The sequence below is a fragment of the Falco punctatus genome (assembly GCF_963210335.1).
Source record: "Falco punctatus genome assembly, chromosome: 2".
Lineage (NCBI taxonomy): Eukaryota > Metazoa > Chordata > Aves > Falconiformes > Falconidae > Falco > Falco punctatus.
The window spans coordinates 73,894,438-73,911,952 of record NC_137581.1 but is presented as its reverse complement, the minus strand read 5'-3'; the positions used below and the strand labels follow the sequence as shown (position 1 = coordinate 73,911,952).

Sequence of the window (17,515 nt, the reverse complement as noted above, 5' to 3'; positions counted from 1 at the left end):
GCTCAAAGTGGCCACCTCCTCCTCTTTGCAGAGGCCAGACTGCCAGCCTTTCCTCCCTGCCCTTCTTCGCCCTTAGCCATCTTTAGCTGCCATCAGGGGTGCATGCCAGCCACAGCTGGTTCAGCCAGCAGCTTCCCCTCCTGTCTCAGTGCCAGGCACGAACCCTCTTACCTTGCCTTCCCTCTCCAGCCCACTGCCAAGCTTTGGTAGGGCACCGCAAAATCTGAGCATGCCTGCAGGGGATGTATTTCACATTGCAAGTAGTGTGGTTACTCTCACAAGGCTCCAGCATGGCAAGCCAGGGCTGTCTGCTCCCTCCTGAGAAGGTACCCTTCAGGTCACACACATGAAAAAGGGTCATTTGTAGCCGAGCTCCCCTTCTTAAATGGGAAAGCCTTCAGCTAGGTACAGCCCTAGCCTTTGCACAGTCCTGGAGGTCCGCTGTCCTGCTGCGAGTTACCAGCCCCTGCAGTCCAAGCTTCCCTCCAGTAACATCACAGGTGGTCTGACAAAACAGGACTCGTGCATGTCCTGGCTTCAGAGCAGGGGGGCTGAAGAAGTGTCCAGATGACAGAAAAGCCCAAAAGGTAAATATTCCCTACTCTTGGTATACACTCTGAAGGGAGAGATGCTCTGAGAATAGTATTTCAGTGACTACAAAAAAATCCAAAACCCTTACTGCTTACTCACCTTACCTTACGTGGCTCACGGTGTGTCTCTACCCTCAAAGGCAGGTGTTAGTCACTGCCAACAGCTTTGGGGATGGGCAGAAGTGAACAGTTTCACAAGTCTGAGGTAGCCCTAATCATATTCTTTTTCTGACTTTATGGGACCATTGCTCAAAGAGAGGAGACTTCTCAAAGAGAGGAAGGAAAAAGAAAAGCCAAAAAGTAAACCCCAGTGTGACATACACACCTGCGGAGAGACACAGGGTCATGCAGCTGCTAGAGGAATCACAACAGCTTCATGGACTTGCAATGCTGCCACTCACCCTCTCTGTCTCTTCTGTTTTTTCTCTCCAACACCATGTTGCAGCCATGTCAGCCCCAGGTGCTGCTGACTCTGATCACAGAGAAATCTCCTGAGCACATCTTTCTTCCTTTGTAGCATGTGCTTGCCTGCTCATTTATGGGAGAAACAGATTTCTGAAGCATCTGTAGCAAACTTCATATATTGAATAAAACCTGCCAGGAGCTAGCACCCCTTCAGCAACTCCTCAGTGAGGGATAAAATTCCACTTTTTTCAAAGTTCTATTCCCAGGCTTATGGGTGTCATAGCACTCTCCAAACTAGCCAACTGCAACAAAGTCTTTTACCATCTCATACCATCATACTCTTCACACCAGTCCCTCTGCTGTCTTTTCCCAGTCTCTCCTCATACCAGAGGACATTCTCTCTCTTCTCCCTGCTTCTTCCTCCCCTCTCTTTCTCGGCTGCTCGGTCTTCATTAGCTGCGCAACCACTTAACAGAACCAGCCACAGCTGCACCTTATCTACACCAGCCAACCCACCACCCCTGAAGCCAGCCCACAGCTGTATATTATCAATGCTAATTAACCCAGCTTCATTCCTCTACATATGGGCAGACTTGGGATACCCTACAAGGCACATATCCTACATGGTAGGGAGCCTGTAGCAACTTAGAGGTTTCCTCAACACCCAAACAGACTCTGGAGAGTCAACTCAAAGGACCTGCTCACCCTTGCTACCTTCCCTAGAAAGATACATGAGGATAAAAACAGACTTTTTTTTTTTTTTTTTTTTTTTTTAAGACAGCAATGGATGCCACTCAGTGAACAGCACTTTCAAAGAAAGTGTGTCACTCACTGTATGATTTCTTTGGGTGTGATAAACTTCAGAAGAGTCAGCTGTGTATTTTAAGGACTAATGCACTGTGTTTGTTTTGCATCAGCATAAATATGAGAAAGAACATGAGGTACAAAAGGTGTTTCTGTACTTTTTTTTTTTTTTTTTCAGAGAAACTGAACCCGCCTATCAATGTCTCAGTTTCCCTTGAAAACAGAAGTATTAAAATTCACTGGAAACCCCCACCTACTATTGGTTCTGCAAGTAGCAAGTGCTTTTTGTATCAAGTGAAAATAACAGATTGTAAGGTAATCAGGTTTTTGGTAATACACTTAAGCTGTATAACACAACTTCCATAAAAAACTAAGCATCCCTTAAATTTAACAGAATTAAAGCTCAAACATATTTTAAAGAAATCCCAAGGTCTTTTATGAATAATCCAACTTTTCCCATCTTATAAAAAATGGAAAATCAACATGTTTTATGGAGTCTTTCAGAGTCATGCTTGCATTGAAGTGGATCAGTTGTCTTTTTTCTTGTCTTCTTGAATTTGAAGTGTACATTAGTATTACATAGATTATTGACTCTTTGTTATAGGAAAAGGAGTATTGATAAAAAGAAAAGTTTAGCAGCTACTTTGATAATGTCTTTAAGAAAAAAAACCCACACATTATTGTGGTTATTTCTACATACATCACTAAGAGAATCACCCCTGTAGTTTGCATGCATAATATATATTTAAAAATCTTTCATGGTGTATCAGCAGCTTCTCTTAGCCTTACCAGCAAGAAATAGAACAGTGTTGTAGTTTAGGTTATGCAGTACAGTAACTAAATACCACCTGGCATTGGGGCATTTTAAAATTACCTGGAAATAAAAGCTGAAAAGTTTTCATGCAGATTCTTATTTGAACTCCCAAAGAGTAGTAAGCTAAGCACTGAATTCAAAATATGCTAAGTATGAAATTCAGATGTGTATTGGAATGTGAGTTTTCTGATTCTTTGGTATTTTCATTCATGCTGTCTTTGAAACTGTGTTTTTGTCTAAGTAACTAAATCTGAGCTAACACACACCTCAGTCAGTGCACAGTATTTTAAAAATAAAAGGCTTATCTAAGCTGGTTGCAAACATTTAAAAGACAATTAAACCCCAAAAGAACATATAACTAAATTGATATGTATCCAGTCTTTGTTAGACACAGTAGAGAAAAGTGCAATGAGGTAGACATGTTATTAATCACCTGAAATTTTCTTCATAAATTAAAGCAGGGTTTATTAATTCAGACACAGTGCTAATCCTGCTAGGCAGCTTCCAGAACAGGCTGGCTCTTCCCACATTCCCTTGTTACATCATGTGGAAAAGGAGCTCAGGTCTGTATAAGTGCTGGCCAAAGCTTCCCAGTCCTCTCTGGGTTTTTTCCAGCAGACAGACAGGTAGCCTCTTTCTAGACCACCTCTGCCAATAATTATCATTCCCTAAAGCATTTCCAAGTCTAATACTTCAAAGCCCCTGCTAGAGACATGCAGGAGCTTGTGCCTGTCCATTCACAAAGCTCCTAATTACTAAAGGCAGTGAGCAGATGGAGCAAGGGAGGTTCATGCTGGATCCTTCGCACCCTGTTCAACAATGTGCTGGAGCCGTTCGGATGGCTTCCTGCCCATGCACACACGTTTCCTTCCTGATGCAAGACTCAGAGCAAGGCAGGTGGAAACGGAGAGGGCCAGGAGTAAGGGGTCCCCTCCCACTGCATCGCTGGGCTGTGCCCAAGGTGAACAGGGCGTCCTACAGTCCACAGTGTTCATATGGCAACTGCAGCCTCTGTTTCTAGCTTCCTAATACCTTCCACTCTCTGGAAAGAAATGTCAAATACATAAGAGAGTACAGCATCCTCACTTAAAGGGAATAAACCTCTTTTATTTTCCTTGTCTTATAAGGCTGCTACTCTGCTTTGTGTGCATCTGCAGGACATAAATGCAGGAGAGGAAAGCAAAGAAAAATCATTGGGGCACAGAAGTGAGTAAACACCTACAGCAGTGGAAAAACATGTTTGTTTGTTTTTTTTTTTCCCACAGATGGAATGGTTTGGGAAGGCAGGAGAGAGGCAGCTGCAGCAACAACAAAAATGGTGTACAAGGGCACCAGCTAAATAAGGAGAGTTTTAAGGTAGATTTGAGGAGAATCAGCATCAAAGCCAGTAATGATTAAAATGGTACTTACCTAGCCGAGAAGCACAAAATGGGGGATAGGAGTGTGTATGAGCGGCAACAAGGAAGAAAACTGCAGCAGTATTATGGGAGACACAGAAGGGAGAATAACAGTGCAAGCTGACATTCTGTTTCCTGATCAAAGCAAGGTCTTAATCACTGTCACAGACACTTAATGAGTTGAAGTATTAGCATATCGGTAAGCAGGCTTGTAGATAGTTGTTGAAGAACAAGTAAGAGTGTAATGATTAAAATATACAAGTCTATATTTGTTTATTCTGAGTACCCAAAGAGATGAATTACTGAATATTTACTCACACAAATAAAAATGCTGTGATCCAGGTTGATAAAGCTTAAAAATAGGCAGTTAAGTCTGCAGGTGACTGGAATCTGGGAAGGGTTGCCAAGTACCATGGGAAACGAGTTTAGAATGTTGGGTAAGTTTGAAATCAACAAGCCAAAATTCAGTAGTAAGGAAAATCCCATGATTGCACAGTATAGGTCAAATGTGCAAACACAAAATAAGGAATTAACATTTAGGCGGCAATGCAGAAGAAACTAGGTCTGTGGATTACAGTGAATCATAAACTGAGTCAATCACTCCATGTTCTTCTATAAAGGTCAAATATTATTCGAGTATGTTTGACAGGCCCATCACATGTAAGATGTAGGCTGTGACTAATTCATCCTTCTGGCTGCTGAATTTCATCTAAGTTTCAAATTGTGCTTTGGCCACTACTGCAAAATATAAATATGCTGGAAAAATGTTCAGAGAACACTGAGAGTTGTCAAAAAGAGCATAAGCTTTGAAAACGTACTGTAGGAGTGGAAAACTGAAGGACATGGTCTGGAGGAAAGGAACGTAACTTGTATTAACAATCTTCTGGTAGGTAAAAAAGCATAGGGATTCAACTTGTGCATAGGATAAAAAGTGACTGGCTAGACTGAAAGCAAGGAAAATGTAGGGTAACAGTTAGGAAAGGTGTCCTAATTCCAAGGAAAGCCTAGCACAGGAAAAGGTCCCTGAGACTGCTTGGGAATGGCTATGTATAGTTACCAACAACAGATTAGACATCCTCCACGAATGCTTTGGGTAGATGACTGAAAGTTGCTGCACACCATGACTGCCAGAACGTCACCTACATAATTTTATAAGAAATCTTTCAGTTCTGAACTTCAGAAATTTCCTATGATGACATAAGCTTATTATTCACCCCTTAGGAAGAAATTTTCAGGTGCAGCGCTTGGTTAGAACTTAACCCATGTATTCGTTTGCAGTTTGCTTTAGAAAGACCAAGAACTTTCCCCCATTTTTACTTACTTTTGAAAAACTTATCATATGAATTTTGAAGCCTATTTTTAGCACCCAACCTGGAAAGGTCTTCAAGAATGTGAATGAAGAAAAATAAATGACATGGTACACAGGGTTAAATCCACATCACAGCAGTCAGCATGAGGAGAGCAGATCACCTTTTTTGAAAGTTGGCCTTATAGTACTGCCTCGCTGTGCTTTCCTAACACCAAAGAAGCAAAGATTCTGGGCTCCTCTGTGTCTGAGATGCATCCTTTCTACTTCTTTGCAACTTCCTAACATTTTTAATTTTATAAGCAGGAGTTTCCTCTCCTGCTTTCTTTTTTGTTTCTTTTTAAATTCTTAGCACTGCTGTTTAATGCTTACTGAAATTCTTTATGTTGTTTTCCTGTTTACTAATTCCCATTATTTCCTTAGCATTTAAAGAGGTTGCATTCAGTTCTCAAAAGTGGTGAGTGATTTAGAGATCGCTCTGTTTTAAACTCTGGCACTCTTTGTGTGCGCTTGATCTTCTAAAGTGATGTGCTTGGTACATTTCAAGATAACCACAAAAACAGTGGGCATCCCTCCACACCAGCTAGATGAAAAATGCCAGATTTTATTCTACCAGACAAGCAAGTATAGCATGCTACCCACACCAAAACCTTGAAACCTGCAGTTTCATAGTAACTGTGCTAGTCCTACATTGGGTGTGATAAGAAATGAAAGCAGAATCAGTGTTTTCTAATTCTTACTGTCCTACTACAGCTGATACCTCCTGCCATCTTATCAGTTCCAGGCTGTCCTTCATTTTCAGTTCTGAGCTTTAACACATGCCAGGTAACAGTCAGATTGTGTCTGGACATAACCACTTGTTCTAAAAATCATTTCCTACTAGATTAGAGATGTAAATAATAGTGTTAGACATCCCTAGATTTATATCTCTTTGAACTGCAATATGAAATCACCTAAAATAACCCCTTAAACCTATCTTGATAGATTGTAGATGTCACTTCAGAGAAGTATAAGTATCCTTTTCATAAGTCAGCAAACAAATGTGCAGCACAAGTGAGGGTGAAGAAAGAGATATGCATGAGAAACAAGATTTGGAGTGAATGGAGTGAACCCGTGTTTATTCATGATGGTAAGTTATCATGTATTTGCTTTTAATAATGCTTATTGTTAGATATTTTATTACCTTTCAATTAATTTTCTTCATTATTGCATCTATTTTCTCCTTGCTGTATTATTGTACCTCACAGTACCTGGAAGTCCATGGCACGCACCAGGCTCACACAGCTCTAGGTGCTGGAGGGAAAGGCGGTCCTTACTCTAATGAGTTGTACTCCCTTGCTCCTAAGGCAGCCCACCACAGGGCTGTTCTCCTGAGGTAAATTACATCTGGCTTTTGCCAGCCTTTGGAAAACAGTAACAGTCAGCAGCTGAAAAACTCACAACACCCCTCTGACTGCCTTGGACAGCCCAAGCATAAAAGCATAAATGCTTTCAACTGGAGTTAGTAAGCCAAGAAATCCACGAAAGTCATAACATTAATCAAATCACATAGTCCTTAAGGACCGAATCTACCATTTCTTTTACTATGTCAGGGGAATAATTTCTTATCTAACAGAGGTAGGAAATGGTTTAGCTGTCATTTGAACATACATGATCTGGTACCTACAGCTCACTTCAGAACAAATTAAACAAGAGCCTTGTAATACTTTCCCTTCACCTCCTATAACTAGATTTTAACATTCATGTGCTAACAAGGGAAACTTGTGCTTTCCATGATGAGAAAAATGCCTCCACGTGCAGCAGCTTCCTGATGTCAGGTTAGGTGAAGGGGGATGAAGTAGTATAATGAAGTGACGCTATATTATAGAGAGAAACTGGTGCATAGACTTGTCTCTGTACGTTGAAATGTAAAAAAAAAATAAATACAATACTATTGGTAGTAAACCAAAACAAGGTAAATATCTTTATTTAACGGAACAGACTGTGTCTTTTGGAATATATCTTTTTGATCTGCTGAGCTTTGATCATATTTATTTATATGAAGACACAGGAAATTCAAGGCCAGACATTATTATTTTTGCAACGGATTGAATTCAGTTGTTGGGTTTATAGGATGTTGGCTGCCTACTTTATCAGATGCCTCACCACATCCCACTGGTCTGCTGGCATCTCTCAGCTGTCACCTTGGTTGGCCCAGATCCATTCATTTAATTTCAAAAGCATTTCACTTGTGAAATGTTTGGAGAAAGAAACCTAGCTGCTGCACACATTCACCATGGTGACAGAGGGAACATGCTTCAGGTCATCAGAGACTTGAACTGCCCTTTGGAGATGCTTCTCTCTTCTCACTGAAGACAAAGAGCACCTAGGACAGGAACATGCCCAGCAGAGGAGTCTGCCTGGTGTCAGGCCAGACACATCTGTTGTTTGGGCAGTGGAGGGAGGGGAAATTGGAAGGGCTTTTCCTGGTGGAGGAATGTAGGTTTACTCACTCCCAGCCAGCCTCACACCAGCAGAAGATAGTAGAGTGGAACAGTCACCCATCCTGGTCCCAGCCTACCAAACCTTGCTCTTAGCAGCTGCGACTCTCCCTCGACTGTTTAATTACAGAATGTTTCCTCTGCTTCAGAAAAGTTTACAGTGGACAAGACTGCCATTGCCTGTAAGCTGTAATACCTGCACGTGTTCAGTGCAGCATGGTGATTTACCCCTGGGCGTACTGCACACATACACAAGTCCATATGATGCAAAAATTGCCCTTCTTCCTTCCTGCAGTCAGAAAGGGATGGTGGCTTTTATAAAATGAATCTATGAGTACATTACCTCAAGAGGTCACATGCTCAGGTAAACTTCTTTAAAAATCTCCTTTGATGCTTAGAGAAAATTTTCTGGCACTTTTATTTTGTAGTCCATTGAAATTATTTTTGTCTGCTTCTAATTGGGAACATGTATAAGTGGACATTATGAGGTACATTTTAATACTGCATAGACTAAAAAACCCTCTGGTATTAGTAGTATCATTCATGGTGACTCCATGAAAGTCACGTACTTAATTTCAGAAACACTGTGAATTGAAGGAATTGAATCTTTCTGTGGAGTAACCTGAAAGCAAAAACATCCATTTGGTATTTTTGTTTTGGAAAATGTCAATTTTTCTGCTGGAAGTCTTGAAGGAACATGCAATGACCTGCTTTTTGTTTGCTTCTACATGGTATTCCAATGTTTCCTTTAGGAAATGTACTACATTTCTATATGAATGCATTTTAAGAGATGTTTCAGCATCCATTTAAAAAAGCTGAAACATCAAAACGAAATAACATAATTCAAAACATAACTAAAATATTTGTTCTGAAATGTTCCTTTGACATGAAAAGAATTTGTTGATTTTCTCTTGGGAAACATATTAATTCTCCATTGGAATTAGCATATGACCTTGAAAAAAAAAGCAATTTAAAATGAACTGCGCTGTTTAGTACAGAAACTTTCTGCTAGAAAAGAAATGTTTAATCAGCTTTATTCATAAATAGAAACTTGAAATAATTGGTGTCATTTTTAGAGCTGCTGAGCATTCATAGATCACTTTGAAGTTAATAGTAATTCAGAAGTGTTCTGCGTTTTTGCAAACCAAGCCACTAGTTTTGTTTTCAAACTGCTGTTATCTGTGACTAAGTTTAAGCGTTTGCATCTGAAAAAAAACCCACCATAAAATGGTCTGTCTAAAAGGATATATGTGCTTCTTTTCCTTCCTCCTTTCCAAAATGCAAGAAGTAAGAAATCAAGAGAAGCAAACCTCTCTGTGGTTCGGCTGATGCAAAGACCACTGCTTCCTCTTCTCCCGGGTGTGTACGTGATACAGAGTTAGCAGAATGATGCAGAACAATTACCTCAAACAAAAGAATTTCTACAACACAATCCAGACACAATATTGTTCAGAATATGTTTTCTGAGCCTTTGCCTCAAAAGACAAGAAGGGGAAAACTCCCTTTTCATCTTGAAGTGAATAAAGAATAGTTTTGTAGTTTAGCAGAATATAAAGCATATTCTTATACGCAGTTCTGCCCAGAAGTTTGTGAGTTTTTTTCTGGCTTTCATATCAAATTTGTGGAAATTCATAATGTCCTCGGTTTAAACTGCAGATGGGTTCAAACTAGGAACTTTTGTTCAACTCTTTTGGTCTTTGAATTTGGTCTAGATTGATCCTAAACCCACTGTTTAACTGGCCTTGGACTATTAACATTTTAAGAGCTGTTCCTGCCTGTTTTTCTTCAAAGTACTTCAAAGCCATGCACACTACTTGTGGTTCCAAAGCTAGGTATTAAACAAAAGATAAAACTTGTCAGAAGTATCTGAGTTAGCCAAAGACATTGGTAGTTTGGTATTTCAGGTATTTTGGAGGAGGGAATGCAAGGTACACAGCAGTAGTATTTGTTGAACGGTATAAATACGTATTGCTGGCATTTCTTTAGGACTACGCCTAGCAGGGTAAAAAAATGGTAAATATAATGAAAACCAAATGTTGCTTCTCGAGGCAGAGGGAATATTTTGACAAAAAGCTTTTGTTTTCATTTTACCTTAAACCAGTTACAGCTGTGAAGGGGTGAGGAAGTAGCCGTGGGGGCCTCATGGTGTGTGGAGATGGGAGGTGGCAACACCAGGAATCCAGAAACAGCTGGGGCAGCAGCAGGAGTGTCAATAGCAGATGGGCAGAGGGTTTGATATCTAGAAGAGTCAAGGTTGGATGGAAGCATCCAGTGGCAGGATGGGCCATGCCCAGTATATGAGAGCCAAAAGCTGGGGAAAAGAGGGAACGGAGTCTACTGGAACAGACAAAGCAACAGGAAGTGCTGTATTGAGGCAGCAGCAAAACTGAGCGCTAAAATGAGGAGGAAGGAACAGTGCTGATGTCAGAAGCCCCTGTTTCCCCTAAAGAAGCTCCAGAAAACGTTTCTTTAAATTTGTGGCAGTTCAGGAATAGTGCAATATTTATGAGTCAATATATAATTCATCCATTTATGAGCTATCTTTTCCCACATTATTAACATTACCTTTCCCTCTTCTTTTTAAGAAAACACGGTGGACGTCATGGTGCTAAGCCTCACATTGTTTTGTGTCCTGATTTTCCTTGGAGGTTTGCTGATATGTGCATGTAGAAGGTAGTGTATGTTTCTGGAAGGTAGTATAAATTTCTGGCAGAAGAGAAGTCAGGGTGAGGGTAAAGAAACCATAAAATTGAGTAAAGTCAAACACAGATCTCAGACAAATCATGTTTACAAGAAGCAGTTAATTGTGCATTTCTGAGTATTGTTCTAACAAAGGAGTGCTGTAGGTTAAGACCTAGTGTAAGATACTAAACCCTATCTATCACTGTCATCTCACAGCTCCCATCACAGTCCCTGGAGCTCCAGTCCCACACTCTAATTTATGACATAATTTCATCTTACTCTGACTGCTGCCTCTCTACTACCTTCAGTGTGACTTTACCCCATGCTTTTGCAGGCTCTGCATTCAGGGCTACCAATGTTAATCATGCCAAAGATGAACTGCATTTGCCATGTTGCCCAATTTAATTTCATAATCCATGGGTATTACTGAAAGCAGTCTTTTACTCTAAAATGGATTATTTACAAGAAATAAGTAAGTAAAAAAGGAAATTCAGGCAGATGGAGGGAATTTGTTCCCCTGAACTATTAGTACTATTAGTAAAGGAAAGTAACAGTGGTGGTCCTACACCCACGAACAATTAATGCAGCCAGCTGCATCCATGCCACTACTTTTCTGCTTGGCTACATAGCTTTCCTATTGACATGGCAGAGAAGGTTTTCTTCAGCTGCAAAACGAACTTGTTCAAGACAGGATGATAACTCAAGGTGTCTTGATATTTGGAAGGTGCAGTATGTAAATAGAACTTCTGCTAAAAGTAAATCAATTATTTAATTAATGATTAAATATTATTCCTGAGTATGATAAAATAAGTTATCATGAGCTCTATCTTTCAGTAAACAAATACTCAAGGAATGATAGATATGAGAGAGCTAATATAAAAAAACAGAATACAAAATTTCCCCTGGGAAAACAAAACATGTAATTGAAAGCCATCTGCATCTAAACATAAAACAATATTCTGGACAAATAATGAGGAGTGACTCTGGCCTCAAGAGAGCCATTCAGCTGGTATATCTTTTCAGTGGAAATTTTACACAGTACTCAAAACTAACAGATAATCCTTTGTGATGAAACAAAATGTTTTTATGGTTCTGTGCAGACACCACTCACTCTCAAACCTGAATTCTGTTAGACCTCAGCAAATGAGTTAAAAGATGTTTCCAGTGCTATGCCTGCTCCCTGCCATCTGATGTTTCTTTGATTATCAGACTTTATATGTAGTATTTTCAATTATGAAAGGCACATATAGGAGTCATTTTTTTATCTGTAGGCACACTAGTATGCCACAGACTCTCACTTTGCTTGGAAATTACATCTGTGCATAGCCATACAGTACTTTTAAATCTCTAGCAGGCTAAAAGCCAGTCAGGCTGAAGAAAAGCTGAGAAAAATGTCTGCATTGAAACAAAAAAGGGTAGAATGGCTTCAGAAATGGTAGATGACTCTAACTGGCATATCTGTTACAAAGTGTTTTTGACTGATCTGTTCCTGTAGACATTTAATACTTGTATGTATCACTGTCTTGTAGGTATAGGTGCCTGGAAGTTATAACCATGCCTGTTCCGCATCCTTCAGATAATATCAAAACTTGGTTAGCTGCAGATGAGACTCACCACCAGGTAGCACGACTGCCTTTTTTCTCTCACTACAATGATATGTATGATATTACTTGCAATCAAAATGGTACAACATTACATTTGGAGCAGCAGGCCATTTTTAAGAAAAACTAGGAAAAAGGTATGCACAATGTTTGTAGTGAAACCAGAAGAGAACAGAAAGCTTGTGGAGGACAATGATGTCGGTAGACAGGATGCGAAAATCCTCAGGGGAGTATAAATCCTGGTGTGTCTCAGTTGTTTAAGAATATCCACACTCAATAAGCCAACATTTTAAGGAGCAATCACCCTGATTCTCTGCAGAGCAGTCAGTTGTGAGATATTACATGTGGGCAGGTTATCAAAGGGAAAGTTTTTGTGGAGATCTGCAAGTCATTGGCTATGTTCTAGTAAATATGCACATTCTTCTAGCAAATAAGAGGAGGCTCCACAATGCATGTAACATAACCTGCCCCAACAGTGCACCTGCTGTGGGATAAAACTGTGTACAGAGGTGTTTGCTTTGGAAGAGGTGATGTGCTGTCAGTTCAGATGCTAGCTTCTCTCACAGCAGATTCCAAGTCTTTAGTCAACTGAGCAAAACAGAAAAGAAATAATTGCAATATTTAGCTATCATTAATCAATCTCCTTGGCTGTCATATTCAATGCTTCTTATTGCCATCTGTCATTGTGTGAGTTAGAGGTAAAAATGCTCTGGTCAGGTAGTGGTCTAGATCCCTATAACTCATGAGAAGATGCACAGTGATCTGTGCTTCAGGAGGCATGGTCAAATTGCCTCTCACCTGGTTCCTCTGCAACACATGATGAGAAGGTAAAGTGCAGGTGTGCCCAAACTGTGTTTTTTTTTTTTCAGGGGGAACATCACTGAAATATAAAACTTTAATGAAGATTTTCTCCATCCTATGTACTCCAAATATTTTTTTCAGAAATCCTCTGCAGCATTTCTATTAATTTTACTCTATATTACTTTATTATTGTACTTATACTGCAATATCAAAATGTCTTCTAGTAGTGCATTCAGCAATGTGACCAGCAACTGCCAGTGTAAGCTGTTATGTCATCTTCTCTCCCAGGGGAAAGATGTATGCCTTCAAATATTGTGTTTTGGGTTTTGTATAAATATACTTACATGACTGCAAACTCTGTCAGCAACCATGGACCATCTCAATTCATGAATCACAATTTGAATTGTGAGGCAAGAGGCATGGGTTGTTTTGTTTTGCTTCATTTTACTTTCTCAGAGCAAATTTATGGAAAAACTGATGTGCATATGCTATATAAACACATTAAAAATGACAAGATTGAAGTGTTTTGAATTTGCACCTGAAGTTCATTCCACAAGCCTTGGGCTGGCTCCCAAGAGCGGTCTGTGTTCCTCTTCTTCTTTACAGTCATCTTCCCAGAAAACAAACACTTAAAAGCTCCAGAATGGGACTGAAGAAAAGTCTGTTATTCTCAAGATTCAAAGTAATTTCTGTGACACTATTTGCTAAAATAATTTGACTGAATTTGACCCAAAAGGTGCCAAATTTACTACCTTTTCTGTGCAAAAATCCTTTGGTGCCTTTTTCATCCATAATGGTGCACAAATTATCTACTAATACCCCTTATGATCATCATATATGGACTGGCAGAATGTGAAGATAAAATCAACACCATCAAACTTATATTCTGCATCTCCTTCCATCCTAGAACTGTATGCATGGCTCTTTAGAGGTCTTTGTATTCAATAATAAATAAAAAATCACAGCAATCAATGAGCACCACAAAAATATATTTAATATCACTAACAGAGACAGAAGAGATTTCTGTCGTCAAACAGTTACAAACACTTAATACAACTTTGACAGCAAGACCTCAGCATAGCTGTGTAATTACTGTCTAGGTGATTACAAGTGGCTGAGGTGACTGTTGATGGCACTTCTAGGAAAGATAAATTGAATAAAACATGTGGAACATATCAGTATCTCAAATACTGCTGACACCTGAAACAGCAAAGACATTGGCTTTGGACATACTGTAAAACTGAAGAAGACCATGGAGGATGGTGCTGAGATAATCTGTTTTATCCAACAAATAAATATAACCCCTGAAAGACAGACTCTGACTTTGAAACAAACTTTAGGTACATGGTCATATCAACCTGGAGGGTGACAAGCAATGAAATTAGGGCTCAGAACAACTAAGCAAATTTGCCTGTACACAACTTTTAGGTTGAGAGATTAACTCATATGATCTCTGTATTCCAGTTCATGACAGAATAAGTAATCTGTACCAATCCCAGATACACAATAAAAGGCAGCGTGCTTGTAACAATATTAAGAATTTGTAATACCATTGAATGCAGATGTTGCTCATAATGTAATTTTTATCCAACAGAAACAAATGTCAATGCAAATGGAGATGAACTCAGAGGTAACTATGGGAATATCAGATGAAAATGTTCAACAGCAGAAATGTTTGAAGAAATCTGGATTAGAAGACCTGTAGGGACTATACGCTGTTTTTATCTGCATGCAAGTTACCTTTCTGTGAGTTGAACAATGTTCTGACAGATTTCAGAAGAGGTGATACTGGAGTTTGTTTGAGCTCAGTAATGTGAAGCATTATGCAACTGCTTATCTGACATTATGCAACTCTTAAAATGAGCTTTGGATCACAAAGACAAAGCAGTATCTTGTAGTTTGTCTCTATTACTGATCTTCAGCCCAGTAAAATTACAGCATCTCAGACAGTATATATGGTCCACTTGGGTTAAAATGGAGTTAGAGTTAGTGTTTCATAATGCTGCAGCTTCCAAGTACTGTCTGGTAGATCAATGCCTTTGAAGAATCTCACATTAGCTATTCAACATCTGATGAAAGTGGCCATGAGAAATAGTGGAAGTAATGAATGTTTCTGGAAATAGCAGCAGAAGCTTACAAGTTTTCTCTAAAGCTCCAAAAAAAATCACTTTCTTGAGGCACTGTGTTGTGTAAACAGACATCAACCAGAAAGTCATGTGTGAAGACGTAAGGTCTTTTAATGTGATGGACTTAGTCCTTTGCAGTTAGTTAAATAAGAAAACCAGACAAGGTAAAGAAAACAAAGGTTTTGGCTGCATTGTGATTGTTTAGGTATAACTCAGAGAAGTTAAAGTTCAGAACTGACCAACTATTGCTATTTATTTTCCCCTCTCCTTTTAAAGAAATCTTTCTTGCTATTTCTATGAGGTGATAAGCCACGCCAGTTCATTCTGAGGTACACAACCAAGGCAGACTATTTTAACTCTTAGTTGAGACAGTATTTATTTGACTACAAGAGAAGGAATATAGGGCCTTGATTTTGCAAGGAAGATGTTTCTGTAGATTTCTTTTGTAGGCAGGAAATAAAAATAGATGATGGACCTAACTTTCTGGAAGGTTTGGAAGCTACCTAAAAAGCTCTTGCTTTCATTACTGGTAAAGTTTGTCCACGTTCAAATTAATACCAGTTGAAGAAAATATTTGATTACACTTGAATTACATGTTTTGTATTACTGTAGAGGACAATATAAAACTTTTTTGCTTTTGAAACATTCAGTTTATAAGACACACTTCTGTGCAGAGTTTTGATTCACTTGAATGTGCTTTTTCTGGTAAAATGTCTCCCTCACCACAGTGAGGAAGACTTCACTCTTTCTCCTTTAATACTAAGAATGGCTGGTAACATCTCAAAAGCCCAAGCTGGAAATTCCTGAACAACAAAAGGACTATCACTGACTTCTGTTTGCCATTAAATCAAGTTTATGACCTCAGGAAAAACCAGTCAACTTTACTACGTAGTGTTACCTAGTTGCATTGTATTTTTTACAGAAGGTAAGTGTGGCCTTACCTTCGAACATTAGTGCTCTTCCCTCCACACACGCCAGTCTAATGCCTACAGAAATCACCAGGGAGAAGGTAAATGATAGATATCAAGTACTGAATCAAGTTTCAGTAATGACAAATCCTGCGATGTCTCCTCCTCTGTCTTGAGTGCAGATGGGAAAACCCGCAATGAACGTACTCATTTTCCTCTTGGATGGTCAAACACTATCTCTGTGGGCAGACAAGGCAGTTCATCCCATCAGCCATGGTCCAGACATGTTTTCTCAAGAAATGGGGGAAGAATTACTACTTCAGTTAAAATCCATTGCATCACGAACTTACAGATCCCTTTCTTGTTGAGGATATAGAACTGATATAATGAAACAATCAGAACATATGTGAGCTAACTGAGGTAGAGAAGTACCACACATTGGCCAAACACATCTGGAATCCAGACTTCATACAGTGAAATCAGGCCACGGTGAATATTATACCGTTCCTTAAAATATATTTGATATAACTGTATTTTATATAGTTTTGCCTTGCAGCACTTAAAGTCCAAAAGCAGTGCCAGGTTTTAAAACCAGAGAACCTATAGATTAAAGTAATTTTATTAGTTTACCTGAAAATAGAATAATTCTTTTAGATTAAAACTGCTTTGCTTACAAGAGGCCTCAGTTTTGGTCAATACACTAGAGACATACCACATAAAATGAAAAATTATAGTACCAGTTGTATGGAAAATTAATCCTGAAGTGCAAAATTGATAATAAAAAAATTAGTATCTGACCTCTTCTGATAAAAAATTGATCAATTTTTTTATAAAGTGGAATATTTTTTCCTTTAAAATAAGAATATTGTTCTAAATCTGTTCTAGATCTGTCCTTCAATAGTGGATTAATGTGCAATATATACATGAATAAATAAAATTATCTGAAAGCAAAATTGTACGGTACTTAGTATGGCAATAAACACTTAAGTATATATAAAATACTTAGCAAGTCTACAGATGACACTGAGCTGAGTGGTGGGGCTGACACTCCCGAGGGAAGGGACGCCATCCAGAGGGACTTGGACAAGCTTGAGAAGTGAGCCCACGTGAACCTCATGAGGTTCAACAAGGCCAAGTGTGAGGTCCTGCACCTGCGTCGAGGCAATCCTCAGTATCAGTCCAGGCTGGGTGATGAAGGGATTGAGAGCAGCCCTGAGGAGAAGGACTTGGAGGTACTGATAGATGAAAAGGGGGACATGAGCTGGTAATGTGCGTTCACAGCCCAGAAAGCCAACCGCATCCTGGGGTGCATCAAAAGCAGTGTGGCCAACAGGTCAATTCTCCCACTCTACTTTGCTCTCGTGAGACCCCGCCTGGAGTACTGCGTCCACCTCTGGGTTCCTCAGCACAGGAAGGACATGGACCTGTTGGAGCGGGTCCAGAGGGGTGCCAGGAAGATATCAGGGGGTTGGAGCACCTCTCCTCTGAGGAAAAGCTGAGAAACTTGGGGGTTTTCAGCCTGTAGAAGAGAAGGAGACCTTATTGTGGCCTTTCAGTATTTAAAGAGGGCTTATAAGAAAGATGAGGACTAAAGTTTTAAT

The 17,515-nt window shown here is 39.5% G+C and overlaps 1 protein-coding gene across 7 annotated transcripts in view; it reads left to right on the top strand.

The window, feature by feature from the left end:
• The window catches only part of LOC308058864 (interleukin-5 receptor subunit alpha-like), a 43,252-nt gene extending 28,482 nt beyond the window's left edge, over positions 1-14,770 (top strand). For 5 of the 7 annotated variants that reach the window (XM_080375338.1, XM_080375337.1, XM_080375340.1 and 2 more), the window contains 5 exons: positions 1,978-2,114; positions 6,301-6,445; positions 10,382-10,469; positions 12,008-12,098; positions 14,475-14,770. In XM_080375338.1, the coding sequence (XP_080231464.1) occupies positions 1,978-2,114; positions 6,301-6,445; positions 10,382-10,469; positions 12,008-12,098; positions 14,475-14,585 (572 nt within the window). In that variant the 3' untranslated portion in view covers positions 14,586-14,770. Of the gene's footprint in view, positions 1-1,977; positions 2,115-6,300; positions 6,446-9,081; positions 9,156-10,381; positions 10,470-12,007; positions 12,099-12,948; positions 13,402-14,474 lie in introns of those variants that run through there. The other 2 variants (XM_080375341.1, XM_080375342.1) reach the window with 2 other exon arrangements.
• Positions 14,771-17,515: the final 2,745 nt, after the last annotated feature.